The 22,758-nt window shown below is 42.8% G+C and overlaps 1 protein-coding gene across 1 annotated transcript in view; it reads left to right on the forward strand.

The window, feature by feature from the left end:
* The window catches only part of atxn7 (ataxin 7), a 38,882-nt gene continuing 16,124 nt past the window's right edge, over positions 1 to 22,758 (forward strand). Inside the window, exons 1-5 of the mRNA XM_083771909.1 lie at positions 1 to 155; positions 2,450 to 2,552; positions 12,262 to 12,591; positions 12,914 to 12,982; positions 21,781 to 21,885. Coding sequence (XP_083628035.1) covers positions 12,270 to 12,591; positions 12,914 to 12,982; positions 21,781 to 21,885 — 496 coding nt within the window. The 5' untranslated portion in view covers positions 1 to 155; positions 2,450 to 2,552; positions 12,262 to 12,269. The remainder of the gene's footprint in view (positions 156 to 2,449; positions 2,553 to 12,261; positions 12,592 to 12,913; positions 12,983 to 21,780; positions 21,886 to 22,758) is intronic.

Genomic DNA, 22,758 nt, shown 5'->3' on the forward strand with positions numbered 1-22,758 from the left:
CTCCACAGCAGTCACCAGCAGCCAGCAGCAGCAGCAGCACTGAACTGAACCCACCAGTCAGTGCATCCGACCCTCCTCGCTCTCCTGTCGGCCGCCACACATCCAGCGACCACCGGTCCTGTCACCACACCATCCTCCACGTCGTCCACCATTAGGTAAGAAAGAAGAGAACTTGTGCTTCATTTATTTCTAAGATGACGACTCTTCATGACGTGTTGTGTTTTTTTTAGCCATCCCAGGCTAGCATTCCCATCGCTAACCCGTCTAAACAAGACATGGCCGAGAAATAGCAGATCTACAAGCTCTCAATGCATCGCGGACACGACGCCCTGTGAGCTTGTGGATCTGCAATTTGCGTCGCGCGACACTGTCCCACGCCTGAAGTATAACTCGGTCTTTAGCCCAAGCTAATTTAGCCACTCCTCTCATTCCAAGTACAAGTGACAGTCAACATTTTTTTTTACCACATTCTTGCAAGAACTTATTTTATATATCTTTTTAAAATAATACTCTATTATTTCACATCTGTTGAACATTTGTTTGTATTGGTAGCTTTGTGTTTTACGATTGTCACGTGTTTTATTTGTTGTTTTGCTTCATGTTAAGGGGCGTTGGGAAAGGGTTTGCTGCTGCATTGCTAGTCTCCACAAGACTGCTCTGCTCTGGCTGCCTGTCTGGCTTGGGCTGTGTTGCTGCTTGCTTTGGTTGCTAATGTTAGCCATCTGGCTAGCTACCTAGCCTAGCTGACCTGGCTTCAAGTTAGTGCATTTTGGTGACAAACTCTTAACTCTATGGTGCAGGTGTCAAAACACTCATCACTCTTGGTGATTGCTTTTGTTCCCCTCTCGACTTTCATGGTACATCAGTGCATTGCACATTGGAATATAGTGCAGTCCATGTAATAAGTATTTGAATAAACTTATCCAGTTTGACACAGGTCTATGGTTGTTGCACACACAGATGTGCTGTGGTGTAAACAAACACTACACTTTTGACTTGTATATTCTGGCTATGTATGTGTGGTGTTTTAACTTTGAACCGATTTGTATGAAGCCTTCAATAAGGCCTATGTAGATATTATATTATAATGAATGATAGTAAAAGTGAAATGTTGCTCTATCCTTTTGTTATGATTGAAAATTGAAATTTGTATTCACCTTATGTAGACTGGCTACATTTAAAACAAAAGCACAAGTCAATACAAAAACTGCTACGAGGATAAAACCATGCAGACCACTAAGACTTGTTTACGTCAGGGTCCTCCCATTTTCAATTCATCAGATGATATATTGTTCAACTAGACAAACTGTCTAATTGCATTTTTTAGTTTCCCTTTTCAACAGCGTCTTGTAAAAGCAGTTATTTATATATATATATATATAGCTGCATCATTTAAGACCTTAAATAAATGTCAATAACCTCAACAGTACTGTTCATTCATTGCTTAAAAAATGAAAGGTGCATGTGATGTGACGTGCATTTGATAACCAGTGACCACACAGGTTTAGTACTGGTTGACTCCAGCACCTTCCAAGGCAGAATTAGCAAGTTCACAAGGGTTCTCTGATAGTTTTCAAATATGCCCGTGTGTATTTTAAGGGTGTATATGTAGCTGTTTTATGCTATGCAGCAATGCTGTATATGAACCTGAATCAACCTGTGTTTTCTGTGAATATGCCCTTTCTAATATGCTAATCTGCTAATTATTAAGATAACGAATGCATAATTTATGTTAATTTCATTTAACGATAACATGTACACATGATGTGTGCGGCATGTCTTTTTCATACATAATGTAACTTGTTGTTATAAGTTTGAGGTCATGGGATGACATAATTTTATGCAGTTCATTCTCTACAATAATTCATGTGGGGATAAAAAAATTGGTAGAAAATGGCAATTAAGGGGAAAAAAACGTTGTCAAATTTGGAGACAGCCAGTCCGAGCCACACGAAAACTTGGCATTTGACAAATTGTTTAAGATTTGAACAAGCATTCAAATTAAATTGTCATGTTGTCATTGTTAATATGCACACTGATTAACTATGCAAATTCAAAGGTTGCTAATGTGCTGCTGTGCTTGATGATATGATTTCCTTCTCAGAATACATAAAGAATAATGATGAAAAGGCTAAATGATTTCACTGGTGTTGTTGCTGTCCCCCAGCTCCCAATCTGTGGAAGGGATTACTGAGCTGCGGGAGTGAGTGGTTAACCAAGGATAGTGCTTATTGGATTGGATTAATGTGCAGCGGCGAGGAGCTCCATAAGTAGTGAGCCGAGGTCCAAATCCTCCACGAGCGGACCCAGGGAAAGTCTAGCCCTAGACAGGCAGCCTAAACACTTATGGACTCTTGTAGAAGAACTACAAAAACAATAAAACTGATACTGACTCATCTCCCCTGTGTTTGTGTGTGTGTGTGTGTGTGTGTGTGTGTCTGTCGTCCAGATTTCTCTCACCAGCTTGTGTGGCAGCCAGCAATCACCCAAACTGATGAGGATCGGCTGATTGAGTTGAGACTGAGTTCCCTTTTTCACGTTTGTTTGACAAGGTATGGGCTTACAATATACTGGGCTACTATTCCCTGCCAGGCTTAATGCCACTCAGACTACAGTGTATTCTGTAGTAGTCATGTACGAATTAAGAGCAATTTGTATATATTTACACAAGTTTGCAATCTGGCAAAAAGTGATTACATTTAAATAGAAAGCTATGTGAATTTGTTACGGGATACGGCCGGCATAATTCAATTAGTCATCTTAGCCTCTACGAAAAGACTCAACCAAAATATTGCTTTTATGAGATATAGCTCATATTCATAAGTCATAGAACTGTATTTAAAAAAAAAAGTTATTTTGTCAGCATAATTCCTCAATAAAACAACTTGTTTGGGAGACCCTTTGTCTCTTGTATCATGTGCAGTATATGTGTAGTTCCATCACAACCTATAGCCCGGGAAGCATTCCTTTTCTGATTTATGATCCGGTCGGGAGTGGATGATATCTCACGTCGTGTCATCATGACACGCTGTGAGATGACTACAGTACAAACCAGTGACTACAACATGACACTGTCCTGTTGTAGTAGTCACTGGTTTGTAGTGTTCATGTTCATTTGCTTTTGGTTCCTTGGGATGCGAATGATTTCCAGGTCAAGCTGGAAGACGAAGGAGGCAGAAATTTGAGTATTGGGATTTAGCTATAGACCAGTGGTAATCAACCTTTGGAAACCGCCCAAAAAGACTAGCGACTCCCTTCCTTTATGATTCGCCAATCTAAAATCCTACATGCATTGAACAAATGTGTGTGTGTTTTACACACTGAACAAACACGTGTGTGCACAAATACAGACTGAGACTGCTATACTAAATAAAATGCCTAATTGGCTATATTAGTTTTTGATAATGGGAGAAATAATGCACTCGAGTCGAACTGTGCATCAGCTTTTGTGTGTCAGAAGTTGAACCTCAAACACATTGGTGCAGATCAATTAATTTTTCCCCCTGCTTTGTAAATGGCTGTGCCTCAACTTTTTGCCCACTTTGAGTTTCTCAAAGCCGACAATACTTATGTTGTAGAGAGTGTAGGTGTGTGATATCTTTATGGATCTTAGTTTATAGCTTATCTTACTAACAACAAAATGCTTCCACTGTCACCACACCGTTCCATCCACTGTACACAGGCTGTTGAGAGCCATGTTCCTTACATAGATTATTATGTCATATAAAAGTTTCATGGAGAAAGTTAAATTTATGTGGCAAATGGTGGAGTAAATCTCCCCTGTGGGGAGAACAGAGCCAGTGTTAACAGTCTGTTTCAGTGTGGCCAGTGCCACACACAGACGTGTATTGTACACGCACGCTCACTCACTCTTTCTTCCGCTGCAAAATGTTAGGCCTACCTACTAATTAAATATTCTGTATTGTGACTGTGATTTTACTGAATTATTAACCAAGAAAAACCCTTAGGTTGAGAACCACTGCTATAGACAGTCACCATGCTACAGTACTTGACATGCTCACAAGCAGCCAGTTGGTCAATGCGAAGGCGATGCTATGCTCACCTTTTCTGTAGTTCAGCTTCACTACCGAGCACCGCAGTGTGATTTGTAGGGCACATACTGTACTAGTGATTGTCTTTGTTGGTCAACCATGGAGTTCTATGAGATATAGGCCTATCTGGGGTTGGGCAGATGGGTCAAAATTATAAGTAGGACTTTGAGAAATACATTGTAGGTGACATTGTGAAAAACGGAAATATTGTGCCGTTCTTATCCTTTAACCACTTAAGCCCCATGTATGTACTTTGTTGTACAACAAATGTATATATAAAAATACAAATAAATTATATATATATAAATAATTGGCCATCCACAGTGATGTATGTTATTTACTTTCTTATCTTCACAAATGTTAATATCATCCTTGTAACATTTGGCCAAATGGTCAAGGATCTAAGAATCGACAAAGTCCATGAATGTAGATGTTTCGTATTTATTTACCTCCAAAATTAATGAACAGCCCAGAGAGGATTGTCAGTCAAGGTCTCAGGCGAAAATACACTTTAAAAAACCAAAAGCAAGAAATAAACACGTAAAAACGTAAAAACAAGAGCAATTGAGGTTCTCCCTCATTTTCAATGCTGACGAGATTACATACATTATATAAAACAATTGAAAGACATACAGGTTATAAACACAAACAAATCGTCATGTAAGGCAAAGACATATTACAGGGCTGGGCAACTTTGACGATGGAGAGGGCCATTATATTTCCATACTCACTCCAGAGGGGCCACATTGCATGCATGTCGTAGCAAAAATAGCCGATCTACAAGTTCAAAACGCATCGCGATGCGTTTTGTACTTGTAGATCGGCTATTTTTGCTATTCGGCATTTTGTTTTTACTAAATACAAATATATTGGACATAAAAAAAGACAATAACATTATTTATAATACTACTCAGCAAGCTACTAATTTAGACTAAGTAATTAAAGAGGCTCATGTTTGCATGTTTGGAATTCTAACAGCTGAAATCAATAACATATTAGTATTCCGAAATTTATCTGAGGGCCACATTAAGTGAAGGTGGGGGCCGCATGTGGCCCCCGGGCCGCCAGTTGCCCATGTATGACATATTATATAGACAATGAGACAAACATAAACAGTTACATATTGAGGTAGGGAGGTTCAGAAGCAGGTTGTTAAATTGACCATAGGATATTGGAGTATTAATTTCCAATGTTTGCTGTAAAGTGTTCCATGTGGTTGGGGCATCGAAGCAAAAAGCTGACTTGCCTAGTTCGGATTGTATGGATGGGACCTCTAGTTTAAGCCATTCACTTGAACGAGTAAGATTAACTATACAATTACACATTTCGTTAATAGACTGAATGTTTTTCAAGGCATCAAATAAATCACAAAACAATTACAATAGAATTAGGCAACAGATATAAGCGTATAGGCCACAACACTGGCTGCTACACATACACACCTCCAGTCCAAGACGGCTTGATGACAGTCAATTAATGGAAGCAGCTGTGCAGTGTGTTTGTCATGTTCAGCTTTACACTGTGGAGTCCTTTAGTGCAGGGGTTCCCAAACTTTTTTGGACCAGGTACCCCTTTTGGGGTAGCTATTTTTCCAGGTACCCCCTCATCCTCGCAACACAGATAACAATATATTTACAACCACAAGCAGTGTTTCCTGCAGGAAAAAGCTTTGGCATGGTGCTGGGCGCAGGCCGCACTGGGGCCTTCTTGCGTCGAACATTTTGATTAATTAATTAATTTGATTCAATAATTAATGAATAAGATTAATACATTAAAATTTGATTTGTATTATTGCTCTTGTATTGCTATTGGAGACACTGGGGGGACACTGGGCAGGCACTGGGGAGGCACTGGGGAGGCACTGGGGAGGCACTGGGGAGACACTGGGGAGGCACTCGGGAGGCACTCAGGGAGGCACTGGGGAGGCACTCGGGGGGGACACTGGGGAGGCACTCAGGGGGACACTGGGGAGGCACTGAGTGGACACTGGGGAGGCACTGGGAAGGCACTGAGGGGACACTGGGGAGGCACTGGGGAGGCACTGGGGAGACACTGGGGAGCATGGGGAGGCACTCAGGGGGACGCTGGGTAGGCACTGGGGAGGCACTCGGCTGGTCACTGGGGAGGCACTCAGGGGGACACTGGGGAGGCACTGGGAAGGCACTGGGGAGACACTGGGGAGACACTGGGGAGGCACTGGGGAGACCCTGGGGAGACACTGGGGAGCATGGGGAGGCACTCAGGGGGACACTGGGGAGACACTGGGGAGCATGGGGAGGCACTCAGGGGGACACTGGGGAGGCACTGGGGAGGCACTGAGGGGACACTGGGGAGACACTGGGGAGGCACTGGGGAGACACTGGGGAGGCACTGGGGAGGCACTGGGGAGACACTGGGGAGACACTGGGGAGGCACTCAGGGGGACACTGGGGAGGCACTGGGGGGACACTGGGGAGGCACTCAGGGGGACACTGGGGAGGCACTGGGGAAGCACTGAGGGGACACTGCAGGAGGCACTGGGGAGGCACTGGGGAGAAACTGCAGCCACTGGGGAGACATTGGGGAGGTACTGGGCAGACACTGCAGGGAAGACACTGGGGTGGCACTTGGGGAGGCACTGGACATTTCATATCACACACACACCATGATTCACAAGCCCCCTCAAAAAAAAAAAAAACGCTGCTTTAGTGTATATAGGGCACGGGTTGCCCCGTGACAAATAATTTCTCATTTCTAAGGAGATGTTTTCCTATGTATTATAAAATAATATTCACATCCAGCAATCGGTCAATATCAGACATTCACTAATATAGGTGAGTGTGCAACATGTATAAAATAATTGTTATAAAAGCTGTCACACTGGAGATTAGTTTTGGTTATGATATTACATGACTGTGGATACATCTTATCTGTGGGAGTTTTAGAATGTGTCATTTAGCTCTTCATTCAATCAAATGTATACCTGTTGGCCTGCTTTTAGATGTTTTATTTGAATTATATGCTATTAAATATCTGCATTAGTAGCCATATCTCAAAGGGTAAATGACAGAAAGAATGGCTACACGGAAAATGTAAAAGAGAAAACAATGATAGAAATGGAACAGGCAGTGTAAAGATGCTCAAATTAAGGCTGACGTGTTCAAATTAAGGCTGACAGGTTCAAATTAAGGCTGACATGTTCATGTTGTGTGATTAAAGTTAAAAGCCTTTCTGCTGTAGTTTGAACTAGTTGGCAATATGGATGGATCCATTTCGGACCAAGATGTGTTTAAAAGTGCTGCAGTAACCAAGATGAGAGCAAAAAAAAGGCATATTGCATATGTCACCAGAATAAAGTAGTTTGTTTTATTCATGATGACACTTATTCTGGAAAAGAGAACATGAAACAGAAATAGACCTAGCTTGTATTAAGTTCAGGGTCAAAGTCAATGCCAAGGTTCCCACACAATTGCACTCCTGCATGTCCTTTTGAACACTTCAGAGTTAAAGCAAAGTCATGCACACCTGATCAACTCCGGGACGGATGTGTAGGTAGGGATCAGATTGATAAAATGAAACCACCTGCACACTGTCCTGTCTTCACTTGCACAATAAGGACAACTTGTGGACCTTCCTCGGGCATGAGTTACCAGAATAGGTGGGGGTGACCCAAGTCACAGAAGATTTATTGTATTTTCTGTTTCCTTTTCTTTCTTTTCTTTGCAATTCAGAGTTTGTTTAAGGCCAGGCCAGTGTAAAGGCCTGACAACTCAAAGATTTGAGTTAGAAACGTGTGCTGTGAAAGAATATATATTCAAAGTTTTGCGACACATTTAAAAAAAATAGCAGAGCTTGTAGATCTGCTATTTTAAAATAGCTACAGTAGAATATAATGCTTAAAACACCAAAAGGGGTTCCCGTCCAGACTAGGTTAATAAAAGTTGTCCTTATTGTGCAAGTATAGGCGATGTGCGGGAATTCAATTTACATACACTTTCAGTTAAAATAATACTCAGGATGTTACTGTCAACTGTACATTTTACCAGTGGTCTCTTCAATTTGGACTCACACAGGATGTCAGACGATGGAAAATCACATCACATTTATAGTCCCTGAAGTAGAAAGATATCCTCGTTGGCCGTTTCTGACACTGCATCAAGTGACTTTCTTGTTTTGTTAGACACATTGCTCTACGTTTTTAAGGAAATTCTAGGTGATAAGAAAAGTGAATGAATGTATGACAGATTGTAAGTTACTAAAGGATTAAAGAACAGTACAAGGTTAAGATCAAGTGTGCTGAGCATTTCTCTGATTGTGTTATGGATTTGGTAGTTGTTTTGAGCAAAACGATATGCCTTAATTTATCTCACTGGAAATTTCCCATGTTTCTTGATATCCATGTTTTGTCTTTGACAAGACAATTTAGGGGTGAGAGTTGGGATTCTTACATATTCTTAATATAGTGCTGTTTTTTTTCTCTTAAGATTAGTTATTGTCAATTTCAATACACAAACAAACTGAAAGTGGACCCTGCAATGTTAAGACGGCGGTTAATTTCTATTTATGATCTTCCTTGTGGGAGTAGATCTGGTTAAATCATATTACTTTATTGTTCCAACCCATTTCATTCAACCCTAACATGAGGGAAACAATACATGTCGGTGTGTTTTTTGTTTGGATTATAATGGCAATGACTGACTAATATTTTCATAAATATTGTTCTTGGCATATGCAGCCAGGAATATAAAAAAAAAAGTCTCTAGACACCACATAATGTATTTATTAGACTAAATAAGAAACACCGCCCACTGTCTAAAATCTCGCCTAGATGCCTTCCAAAGCCTCAAGACAATGCCAAACATGAATTTTCAGTTTGAATTGTAAAATTATGATCCAAATCTGCCACTGTAATAGGATTTTATAATGTGCATATTCGTGGCTACTTTCACATGTTGGGTAATGACCTATATTTAGCGTCATTATAGTTCACCGGAATGTAAATTGAAAGGTAAGCAAAGTGCCGAACGCTTGCCTTCCCCCTCTCAACGTTTTATCTCTATCTGTGATTGTTCACAATGTACAGAATGCAACCGGGTGGGGTGGGTGTGTGTCGTGGTGGGGGGGTAGAAAGACCCCAACACAGACACAAACACTCCCTGCTTGTGTCAACAGCTCGGCACCATAAGCAGTGTTGCCAGGTCAGCTTGTTATAAGCTACTTTAGGCTTTTTCTATAAAGTAACATGCAAATATTGTCTTTTGGGCTTGTTTTGTAATGTTGTTTAAACCAGTGGTTCTCAAACTTTTTCATGTCAAAGACCCCCAAATTAATATGCATTTTCTGCAGACTGCCACATCTGAAAGGATGTTGTGCCAGGCATAATATTAGTGTTAAAGATTGTGAAATGTCGTTATTTTAATTATTTTTGGAAATAGCAGATCTACAACACGTTATGAGCTTGTGGATAGGATATTTTCAAATAGCTACATGTATTAGGGCTCAAGTGGTAAAACTCGTTGCTTCTTTTCAGCATAGACCTGGTCGCTTGTTTCTCCCACGAAATCTGGCAACACTTGACCATAAGCTGCCTTGTAATCTACAGTGACAGAGCAGAGCCCCTTTTGCCCGGACACACGCTGAGTGTTTTTGTTGTTGGGGTGGTCGTGGATGGATACAGGAAGAGTGGGCACATAATCATTGTGGGCACATCGGTGTTAAATTGGCTATTTTGTCCTAAATGTACAAAAAACTTTGCATGATTTGAACATGCACAGTACACCTACATCATTATAATAAATCGTAAATGGTGCATTTATATAGCGCCTTTATCCAAGGTGCTTTACATAGATTGTGCATTACATTCACCCATTCACACAAATTCATACACCCATTGCGGCGGAAGCCATGCAAGGTACCAACCAGCACATTGGGAGCAATCTGGGGTTATGTCTTGCCCAAGGACACTTCGACATGTAGACGGGAGGAGTCGGGATTCGAACTGCCGACCCATGGATCATAGGACGACTTGCTCTACCTCCTGAGCCACAGTCGCCCCTCAGACCTAGCTGCAGTTTGCAAAACTAGATCTTTTATAATGGGTTGAATCTATTAGAGTATTCATCCAAATAGAAAAGTCAAGATCTGCTTGTATTAAATGACGTTAAACTCACCAACATTGCATCTGTAAGGCCAGCTTGAATTATCCTCTTTCAATCTGCAAAGTGTTTAATAAAAATCCACCGTAGACATGTTATGACTATGAGCTACTTTCTTTTTTTTTTTTTTTTAAGATATTTTTTTGCGGCTTACGCCTTTATTGATTTTTTAAGGGATAGAAAGTAGGCTGACAGGAAACGGGAGAGAGATGGGGGGATGACATGCGGTAAAGGCCGTGTCGGGTCCGGGAGTCGAACCCGCGGCACACCGCGACTGGATCACCAGTCCGGTGCCCAGACCGTTACGCTACGGCCTGGGCCTATGAGCTACTTTCTGCTAAGAAATTCTGTGTGTGCTGCAGTTTGGAAGCGTTCGTCGGAAGTCAAGCCACTGAACGGCCCTGCATACCAACTGTTTTGAATTTGCACATAATGCAGGAAGCGGCACGATGCGTTAATGAAAACGAGTGCTCCCAAACTCCAACACTTAAAAAGCATAACCTGCACAGAATTTCTTGACAGGAAGTAGCTCATAATAACATGTCTACGGTGGATTTTTATGAAACGAACGCTTTGCAGATTGAAAGAGGATAATTCAAGCTGGCCTTACAGCTTCAATGTTGGTGAGTTTAACGTTGTTTAATGCAAGAAGATCAGACTTTTCTATTTGGATGAATTGGCTGTCAATGGAGGGTGTTGCAACTCTAGATTCAACCCATTATAAAGTGATGCAAATTGTGGCTATATAAGACCTAAATTTACCCTTCAACTTCTTGTTTATGCCTTGTCATGACTGGCCAGCTGCAGGATTTGTATTCTTTGTAGACATTTTAGGCATTAAATGTCAAATGTTAAAAATGTTGATACTTTACATGACTTAAGACAATTTCCCAAAAATGTTCTTTTTTGGAAAATAAATAGACAATTTAACATTGAGTTGCCCACAATGTTTTGGTGCCCACTCTACCGGTACCTTTTCAAGCCGGGGACTGCCCCTAAGTCTGACATCCCATTAGTCTGACCTACGTGGCCGGTAAAGACTGAGGTTAGGGTTGGCAACCTACGTGGCCGGTTAAGACAGGTTAGGGTTGGCGACCTATGTGGCCGGTTAAGGTTAGGGTTTGTGATTGGTGTTTGTTAGTAATCGGTTGAACTAACGGGAGGTCGTAACAATGACGTCACAACATGATACATTACCATATAGCCTACTGTTACACACAGATTGAGATGCTGCCTTACTAGCCTCGCGTCACCAGGCTTTCCACCTCATCTGGAGCTTCCTTTCCCTCAAACCGGAAGAATAACAATAAAAGCTCTCGTAGCCTGTGGCTTTTGAGAAAAATCGGTTTGAGGAAAAAGTGAAGTTCCAGATAGATGGTTCCTGCCTGATGACTACAAACATTGACTGCAACATGACGTAGCGATATCATCCACTCCCGACCGGATCATGAACCCGAAAAGGAATGCTGCCCAGGCTACTGCCTTGCAAACTACACTGGTGGTTCTCAAAGTGGGGTCCGGGGACCCCCAGGGTTCCCCAAGGGCGTTCCAGGGTGTCCCCAGCTAAACTAGTTAATATCATCAGTCGGACTTGAACCACTTTAACCCAATATACATTGGCTATTTGAAAAGAGCAGCTGCTAGTATTTTCAAGATATCTTTAACGTATATGAACGATTTGGAATATTACAGTATGGGGGTCTGTTGCAGAAAATCTTGTCAGATGAGATGGGGCCAATTATACTGTATTTGAATTTGGGTGTCCTTTACTTGACATGAAAAAGCTTGAGAACCACTGTTTTACAGTGACTGACACAGTTTAGAGGACGGTCCCCAGTGGAAACATGCGTGTGTCCTGGGCCGGGGGTCAATCAATGGATGAAGGAATCCATGTCCCAAGGCGGTGCCGTGTGTGTAGTGTACCGGTATGTGTGACGAGGGGGCTTGTAGATCGGCGACATTTTTTACGTGTCGGCGGCTAGCTTGCTTCTATCATGCTTCACAAGTGTGGTGGGGGGGGGGGGGGGGGGAGAGCCCCGCGCCTGCTGACAGACTCCTGTTGTGTTACATTGTAGCGGAAAGAATGTCGGAAAGGGCCGATGATGACGTCAGGGGGGAGCCCGCGCCGCCGCAGCAGCGCAGCAGCAGCAGAGTGTCGTCGGCCTTGGCCACCAGCAGGCAGCAGCAGCAGCTCAAGCAGCAGCAGCTCCAGCTACAGCTACAGCACATCCAGCGGGGAGGAGGAGGCGGCGGCGGCGGCGAAGGAGGAGGAGCAGCAGGCAGCAGCTCCACAGCAATGGCGACTGTTGCGGAGCGGAGTAGTAGGTCCCTGCCTAGTCCAGAAATAATGCTGGGACAGCCTTGGAGCAACTGGGTCGACGCCGCCAAACTCCACGGCAACGACGGTGAGTTGCAAACCCCCCGACCGCTTGTTTACCGCACGCGCGCAAAGCGAGCCGATCCGATCCGCCGTCCCGAATTACATTACCCGGCGAGACGGCGTGACATTTATAATATGAACGCGGATGGTTTGTTCTGTTGGCACTGGGGCTTTTTGTGTGTGTTTTGGTTTAATAACCCCCGATTTCATTGCATGCCGTTTTTGAGGGGAGGATATGAAGAAACGCTACTGGTAGCAACAGCACGAGCAGGCAAGGCAAAGCAAGTGCAACTATTTATTTGAAGTGTTGACTTGACTGACGGATTGCCTCGTTTTTTTTATTGTAGGTGCTGATTCGGAGGAAAGTTTCAAAGACTTGGGGAAAAATCGAGAAGCCATGCGTCTGTACAGAGAAGGTGAGTGTTTTATTTTTATCTGGCCCATCAAGGTGTATTTGAATGTGATGGTTCTCACATAATTAGGCTACATATATAACGCACACATACGGATTCATAATTGAGACGCCAATCAGTGAATTGACTCCAGCAAGAAGCCACATCACTTAAATGGTTGTTGGTACTGTTATTTTCTTTTGTACCAAAACAAGTTTATTGGCAACAACTTAAACTCTCCCCAGTCCAGACTAGGCCTAAATTTAACAATGACCTACTGTTGTTATTATATTTGGGGTGTTGTTGCTGTATGTGTGGTTGGCCAGCGATAGATACATTATTCCAGTTTTCACAACATTGCTAATATTGGGCTATTCAAGAGCACTGCTGCCACTATATTGCATCTGTCCTACTCCTAACCTTAAATAAAATGCAGTAGCAATTCTGATTCTAACTAGGTGAAAAGGAGCACTCGGTTAGGAATATGACTTTGGAGAAATGGTTGTATGTCTTAACAATGACATGTACTTATGTTCTTACATCTGGGGCTCACGCACACGATTTCCTCAACGCTCATTTTGCTTAGATTTACACTGGGTGCATATTTCAAGAAATGTATAGCATATATAGTATAACAGAAGAACTAGAAAATAGATACACCAATTTGAGTAGGTAATTTTTTTTATGCATGGTAGTTATTAGTATTCAATGAAATTGTATGAAAGTATATTACCTGTTGACTAACCAAAATGCCTCTGTTGCACTTCTTTGTTTTGTTTTCCGCTGAGCTGATTTACAAACAAACATGTTGCATCGATAGGGAGACAAGCGTGCATTAATTAAACTCCAAATTGTAACATTAATGAGGATTTTCACCATTTTCACTGTGGCAGGATATTTTCTTGATATAACCTCAAATTAATAGTATATTATACTATTGCAATTGTTACGGGACTTAGCATCTCAATGTGATTGGTTATCAGCTTGTGTCACAGAGCATTCTAGGCCGAAGCCTGAACCTGAGAACAAGCGTGTCTGCCATTCTTGATATTATGCATTCTATACTTCCAAACAACAATGCCCCAGACGCGTCTCCCTCTTAGCTCCCAAACTGTGGGACAAACCAACTCCCGTTGCAGTTAGAAGAAGTTATAGATTCACTCCCAATTTTCGGCCATAATTTGAACACTCAAGACTCACCCATTCAGACACCACTGTAGCCCGTAGCACTTGACCTAGTCTTGATGACCATGCAGACATATGCAAAGGTTAAAATGTTATTTAGACGGATGCTAGGTTCATTATTGTCCTGTTTATTTAACTAGAGATGATATAGCTTGTTGGTTTTGTATATTGTGTACTGTAGACTGATGCTAGGGTCTTGGTTTGCCTGTGATCCTAGTTTACTGAGGCACTACAGTGTAGAAAGTGTAGTGACTACATATATATATGTATATATTTGATGTATGTGTTTTGCTTTGGTTGTAAGTCACTGTATAAAGAGCATCTGCTAAATGCCCACATTGTATATGTGAAATTTTCATTTTGCTAATTTTCATTTTGCAAATATTTTCTTTATTCCTGCCTTATTAGGCAATGGAATGGAAAACACTGCTAGTGATGTAACAAAACAAGAGGGTCCGGTGTCGCGTAACATACATCATAATATGCTGAAACCAACCTACAGCAACATCACACACGGCACTCTGACTTTAAGCCACAGAAGGGGCTGAGAGAGATTAATGCTGAAGTTCTCTTTATATACACTATATATATTATATATTATATATATATTATATATTATATATACTATATATTATTATATACACTCTAGCCTTGTTTTCCATCCCTGAAAGAGGCAGGTTAAACCTTCATTTACTCCATTGCACGAGAGTGTCACTTACTGACGGAACTGATTGTCGAGCTAACATCACGTCACATACTAGACAGTATCGGCAATATCTTGCCCCAAATTTCTAAGCTTGGTGTAAGACTGAACTGTGGTTCACATCAGTTGACTAGTAATAAGTACATGAATGATAATTGTTCAGTTACTACACTGAGATGTAACCTCATGTTTGGATAAAGTATATAAAATAAACAAATATGTATGTTAGTATTCGTTACCGGGAAGAATTTAGAAAGGGTTATTGAAAATTATTGGATAATTTTCTTTTCATCAAACTTGCATTAAATTATTTGGTTCATTTGAACCCTTCTTGGAAAAGTAGGGTTGGCAAAATGTCACGTAGAACTGGCAAAATAGCACATACTGTAGATCAGCCATGAAAGGACCAACACCTGTGATGTCATCTATGTGCGACGCACAATGTGCGTCCAGCCTTTAGTTTTTTTCTTTAAGGGAAAATGTTGCACTGTAGTCTGCCTGTCAGGGCATGCATGTAACGGTGCATTTGCATTGGCTAACAATGGGGCTTGTGTGTGTGTGTGTGTGTGTGTACACACAGTGAGGCTATTGCGCAATTTTCATACAGTAGCAAATAATTGGTGTCTCAACGGTTTCTCATAACCACAAGAATGTAAACTCGTCGTATTCACACGTGTTTATTGGCAAACAATAGATGTACAGTTGTGGTTCAATACAGAATGTCAGAAGGATTACAGTGAAATGCCATTTTCTTGTTGAAGCAATGATGATTTTGGAAAATGGACAGAATGTTTGTTTCCGGGTCAAGGGAGGCTTCAGCATACGGCAGAGAGACTGATGGTTCACTTTAGATTCAAGGCTGTAATGTAATGTCTATTGCAGTCCCAGGCAGCGACTCACAACTCCCCTTCCAGTTACCTGACTGGCTGCTTTTCCATAGTACTGTCATCCGTGTCGCTGAGTTCATTCTCTCCCCGTTTGCTCCTTGTGGCCTCAGCATGTTCTCCCTCGCAACATTATTCATCACTCTGTCTGGCTGTTTAAGAATTGGTATGGAGCGCGGGTATTACGAGTGGATGACTACATGTCTTTGCTGTGACTCACCACCAGATATCTCCCCTGGTTATAGCAACCATTCCAGCACACACACACACACACACACACACGCCACATACTCGCACAGCTCATCGCGTGAACGTGGCCAGTGGCTAATTAATTCCCTCCTCGAGAGCAGGCTCACTTTAACATTTTACAGTGGCAGGCGTCAAAGTCACGTTAGCTGGGCAAGCGTGGTGCCAATGTCAGCCGCAGGTCAGATTCTGCTGGCCTGTGTGTGTGTGTGTGTGTGTGAGTGTGTGTGTGTGTGTGTGTGTGTGTGTGTGTGTGTGTGCGCGCACGTGTAGCCAGCCTGTGTGCTGCTGAGAAGCAGCCAGAGCTGCTACTGCTGCACCTAGATCATTCATCAATGCCACGGATGAGGACGCAGAAATTAACTGGACTCTCGTTCTGTCTCATACTGGCTTTCTGCTCTCTCCTTGTGCACAGGTCCTCCACTCTGCGCTCCCTTTGTCTGGGCCCGGGCCTGTATCTTTGCTCCGTTTCACCCATTCATTCTTTGGGGGTTTTCCTTCATGTTCTCAAGCTTTCTTGCTCTGCCTTTTTGCTTATGTACCCCCCCCCCCCCCCCCTCCCCCAACACATTTCTCATTCTCTATCTCTCCCGTGTGCCTCGACATCCTCTCTCTTCTCTTTTCATCTCTTCTCCGCACAAGACGAAAACGGAGAGAGTGAGAATAACCCCCCCCCCCGCGTCACAATGGCATTCTACCACTTTTCAAGTCGGGCCATTTCAGCGGTACAGTGGGTGCCAGTGCACTGAATGCAGAGTGCCTTTTTTCTGTTTTTTTTTTTTTTTTCTTTTCCAGAGAGCCCTGTTAGAAGAACAGCCCACAGTGAACAACAGTAGCAGCTAGGAGTGAGGTTTCGTTTTGACCCTATCCTGCTGATTTCTTTTGCCAGGAAACCATGTCAGCTCATTGGGATCCCAGTACGTTTCAGAGAGGGAACTGGGAAGAAGCATTGAGTTAATAGAGGACACACTTCCAAAGAAGGAAAAAAATTACGTTTGCAGCATCTCAGCATAATTAAGGTTTACTTGTTGTGGTTAGGATGTGGGCTGGCCCCAAAGCCATTTATAAGGTTTGATTATTTGGTGGACCTTTCAGATTAACCTTAAAACGTAGTTTAAAAAAAATAGGGCAGGTGACGTCGTGCCATTATGATGGCGGCGTACGGTTGCGGCAGCCACTCTGTGAATTAAGCGTATCCGTATCCGTTAAGGTCCCAGAGTAGCCTGGGGGTAGACTAGGTAGACTAAACTTACATTCATGTGACGCGGGTGTCTCTGCGGACTACTGGGTCTGTCACGGAGAATTCCACGTTCTTTGATGATGGAAATAGTACAGATAGTACTGTACAGAGAAATGTTTCGATTGTCATAATCGTCATTTGTTAACGTTCACCCATTTGTCGTTTTTTTTTTAATGCAGCTGCCCTGTTGTTGCCAACACTAATACGAATTAGATTGTATGTATTTCAGAGTTGAGTGTGGGGGGAGGGGCACATGGGGGTTCAGGCACTCCTCGACACATTGCCAGTGCTGGGAATCGAACCTGGGAAGCTCCTGCTTCCTAGGCGGGCTCTCGCTCTACCCATTCAGCAATGGCCGCCTCAACACTGCTAGTGATGCTAAGTGTAACTTGCGGTCTGTGCTAAATCCCCCTTTATAGTATGACGTTCAGTCGATCCACGTTATTCCACCTCTATACTCTTTTGATTGAATCTGCCAACCACTCCAGGATATATATATATATATATATATATATATATATATATATAACCTGAACTTGTTTGATCATCGCACAGTATTTGTGGAAAGCCTTTCTATTTTTTAGCTTCTATTTTCTGTTCTCAGATCTGGCCTAGAGCCTGCCTACTGTGTGGTAATTTGCACAACATACATATGCACGCACACAGACTGTTTCACTATCCTCTCTAACCTGACGGCTGGAAAAGTGCAGAATGAGTAGCCATGCACGCCACGAGACAGAACATTTTATAAAATGACTTACTTGTGGGATATGGAGGTGAAGGGGATCATGTTTAGTAAAAAATGAAAACAGACGAGTACAAAGCAAAATCCTGAGTGTTAACTCTTCAAGTGGTAAAAATGGGATGCACTTTATACTTCAGTCTTGCTGTGTAGTGCCAAAAGTTGGACAGAACTTTGGGAAGCAGATTCTAGCCTCTGCTTAAATGGTATAAGCCCAAACCACGGAAAGCGGGCATTGTTTCCCCCGTTCACCGAACCTCCACACCACGTCTCTTTACGGAACGGGCAGAGACTGGGGCTAGTGTAGGTGAATCAAGCTGTGTGCATCCACATTCAACCCATCATATTTGTCTCCACCAGGCCGAAGGCATGTGGGGAGAGTATGTTTTGCACTCCGTCCGTCCGTGTGTCCGTCCGTCCGTCCGTGAGCAGCTAATCTCGGCCACCGTTAACCCCATTGATGCCAAATTTTGCACACACACTCCCTGGATGCCAACGATGAACCTCTGCCCCAAACTTTCCACAACGGCCTGTTATAGCGCCACCAGGAGGCCGCTTTGTGCAAAACAAGTTTTTGCACAGTACACCTACAGATTTTGTCCAAACATCACGCAAATTGGTACACAGTCTCTAGAGCCATTCAACGAAACCGGTCTTTCACATTTCTCACACTCCATCCTGATTGGTTAAGATTGGCTTCCAAAATTCACAGGAGTGCTCAGTTTCAAACAAAATGCTGCAAATCATGAGCACATCGCGTGATTTCCGTGAAATTGTGCACCCACATTCCCACTAGGCCGAGGACGAAATGCCACATGAACAATTTCAACTCAGACTCAAGGTGGCGCTATAACTGGCCGAAAAGTGTTTTTACCTCTAACTGCACGGATCTGTGGATAACTTTGTATGCCAACTCCCTAGAGGCCAAGGAAAAACCTTTGCCTGGAATTTTTCACATCTGCTCTTTATAGCGCCACCAGGAGGCCGACATATGTAAAACACATTTTCTATTATTACTCCTTCAGATTTTATCCAAATTTCACGCAAATCGGTATACACTATCTCCATAGTCATGTGATCAACACGGAGCGGCACCATTTCCCATCTTCCATCCTGATTGGCTAAGATTGGCTTCCAAAGCTCACACGATTCGTCCATTTCGAAAAAAGGCCACAAATCACAAACACAGTGTGCAATTTCCGTTAAATTATACACGCACATTTTCACTAGGCTGAGGACGACATGCCACAATTTTTTCCTCAAAATCAGCCTCACGGTGGCGCTATAACAGGCCAATTCCTGTTTTTAGCTATAACTGCATCGATCTGTATACAACTTATGTATGCACACATGGAAAAACATTGTACCTGCATCCCTCCAACACGAACCTCCGGCCCAAATCTTCCTCAACAGCCTGTTATAGCGCCACCATGAGGCCACAACCTGACCTGCCCTGGTGGAGACCTGTGCCGATTGGCACTTTGTCTAGTTTATTGTCCATTAACCAAAGTCATTTGCCTTTCACAATGTATTTTATTAACCACTTTAAACCTGTCATCTCTATTTTGGGCTTGCCATTATGCAAAAATGTTATGAAATGGCAGATCTACTGTTTCATATATACAGATCGGCCATTTTCGCACATCACCATTGTACTGCCATGTATAAAATGGGTCTTAACCCATTCTGACCGGGCACCCATTTTGGTGTTGGCATCATGTTATGCTTTAGCTATTGAAAAATAGCAGATCTACAAGCTCATATCGCGCCACCGAGTGGCGCGATACGAGCTTGTAGGTCTGCTATTTTTTGAAAAATCGAAGAACGACTGACATTTTTAGAATCTGATCTCAGGTCAGAATGGGTTAATCAGACCAGTGTGTGTCCAGTGGAAAACTCGTATGAATCTGATCTCGGGTCAGAATGGGTTAAGTGGGGTTTTTTTGTTTACTCTTTAGTCTGATACACTTGACACATGTCAAGTAGCAGTGGGGCTCCAGTCGTCACTCCTTCCACGCAAGACTGTAAAAGATCCCCCAGAAAGAGAACCCACTAGTTGTGCCCTTTTTGTAAGGGCCTCCTACGCTAATAGTCTCTCATCCCTCCCAGATTCCGCCCATGATGTTTGAAGGACCCTTGACTGCTCCAGTGGAGTGTGTGTGTGTGCTTGGAGAGGGACTCGCTCCTCTCCATGTGTTTAATCACACAGCTCCAGGCAATCTCTTAATTGGCCTCCTTAATTAGGTGGTTTGCGAGTTCTGTTCTCAGGATCAATTTTGATGACATTCTGGTGAAAGGCGGCATTATCCTTGGATTGTTTGGTTTGGTTTTCGCCCAGTGAAAACTGGAAAGAAATGTGTTGACACTAGTTGGCATGAATATGACTATGATTATACCAGAAGTGTACTGGCTTAATGAGTGAAATGTTAAATGGGAGATGATGTGTTTTTATAGTGAGCATTTATCCAAAGCGTTTAATAATGTGCATAATATTCATCTCTTCAAATGGACATTGAAACACTGAAATCGTGCGCAAGGCAGAAGGCACTAACCTGCAGTTAGGACTCGGGAGTTCAGTATATTGCACAAGGACACTCGGGCACAAAGCCTTTTTTAAATGGCTTTTTGAACACATGATGTGCATTTGCTGACTAGAGAAAGCTTGGAATAAGAAAATGAAAAGGACATCCGTGACATTTATTTTGTCTCCTTGTTAAATGCAGTTTAAATGTTTTCCTATCTTTGTCTAAACTTTTTTTTTTTTTTTTAAACCATTATCGAGATGTGAACGTAACGTGTAATCTTCTTTTGTCGTAAGACTACACCATAAATAAAAGCATATTCATTTTAATAAGTACTAGGTCACGCTCTCTCTGAAAATGGACATGGTGGTGCTGCATCCGTGCTTGTAGATCCCTTATCAGAAAAGGTCACACTGATGGCAGTCGGTACGCACGCAGGCTGGCTGCAAAAAAACCCGGCCGCTCGTACGACGCAGCACTCGTAAGATGGCACTCATAAAACAGCACTCATAAGACAGCACTCAGACACAGAATGCATTGCATTCCATCCAGAAGTTTTGAAGGAAGAAGGTTTAGGATGTTAACTGTTATAGTTTCTGTTGTGCGAAAAACAAACTAATAAGTCTTCCTCAAAACGCTGCCTCGAGTCCAGTCACTGAGTAGTCGTGAGACACATGGAGCTGCACAACCGCTCCACGACGCTCACCAAGTGTCTTGCTCGGGAGAGCCTCACCAGCCTCACCCTCACGCACAGGACATTGTACAGTATGTACCAAAACCTGCAAACCTCAACAGTTTGGGGATCTGTTGGGAACTGATTACATGCAACGGGCCTGGCGGAACTGCGTTGTGCAGTCACAATGTTGTCAAGAATCTGTATAACGTGTGCCCTTGGTTCAAAATCGGTTGGTATTAAATCCTGCATTTATTTACCTTGAAATGGTCTTGAATTGAGTCACGCTTACATTGCTTTATTTGTTAAACCCCCACATGACTATTCTGTATTACTACTGGCCTGGGCATGGCCAAAGACGAGTGCTTCACCTTACAGTATCGCACACACACACACACACACACACACACACCTTATAAATACAGTATCATGCATGGAAGAGAACATGCTTATCATTGGAAAAGGAGTGATCCGTTTTGTGCAGGGTAGCTTGAGATCACGCATTCTATTGTGTCAGTGAATGAGAGCATTTCAAAGCCCCAAGACGTGAAAACGAGCACCATGTTTTGTTTTATTTGCCTCTCCCTTTGACTACTTCTGCCTTCTCTGTTCTTCTCCTGTGTACAGATATGCCCATATTTGGCCAGTGCCCCGCGCAAGATGACTTCTACCTGGTGATGTGCAACCACTGCAATCAGGTAGTCAAGCCCCAAGCCTTCCAGGCACACTACGGTAAGTCTCTCTCTGAGTTATACTTATTCCAGGATGACTCTGATCTACAAGCTCTTGCGAGCTTGCAGATCTAGCTCCCCCCCACACACACACACGGATTGACCACAACTGATTTCAGTCATTTGGATTCCACAGAGGTCATCAAGTCTTCTATGGAAGCATGTCATGAACCAAAAAGAGGCTACCTACAGGCTTACAATACGTCGGGCTGCAACTGCTGTAAGCTTGTAGATAGCCTATTTGTGGTTAAGTAGCAATAGAACGCATGATCAACCTTCAAGAAAATCCCAATGTTCTCAGATAGTTCATAAAAGCAAAGGTTAACCCTCTGGCGTCTAGCATTTTGATCTAACAAGCAAAACGACTATTCCTTTTTTTTTGTCAGGACTGGTATGGCCGACTTTAGCATCAATTTCTTCATCTGGTTGGTTGTATGGCCGCCTTAATTGTTTATGAAACACTGCACAGCTCCTTGCCATCTGTTTCACGAATCACATATTAGGACTTGGCCATACCATTTTTCTTTAACCCATTCTGACCGGGCACCCATTTTGGTGTCAGCATCATGTTATGGTTTAGCTATTTAAAAATAGCAGATCTACAAGCTCATATCGCGCCACCGAGTGGCGCGATACGAGCTTGTAGGTCTGCTATTTTTTGAAAAATCGAAGAACGACTGACATTTTTAGAATCTGATCTCAGGTCAGAATGGGTTCATCAGACCAGTGTGTGTCCGGCGGAAACCTCGTATGAATCTGATCTCAGGTCAGAATGGGTTAATCCATGCATACACAAACACATGTACACCATTCCCTCTCCTACACACACACACACACACACACAGTTATCTGCAGTTATCTTTCCATCAGTCAT

This window comes from Protomyctophum parallelum (genome assembly GCF_964188405.1).
Source record: "Protomyctophum parallelum genome assembly, chromosome: 8".
Classification (NCBI taxonomy): Eukaryota; Metazoa; Chordata; class Actinopteri; order Myctophiformes; family Myctophidae; genus Protomyctophum; species Protomyctophum parallelum.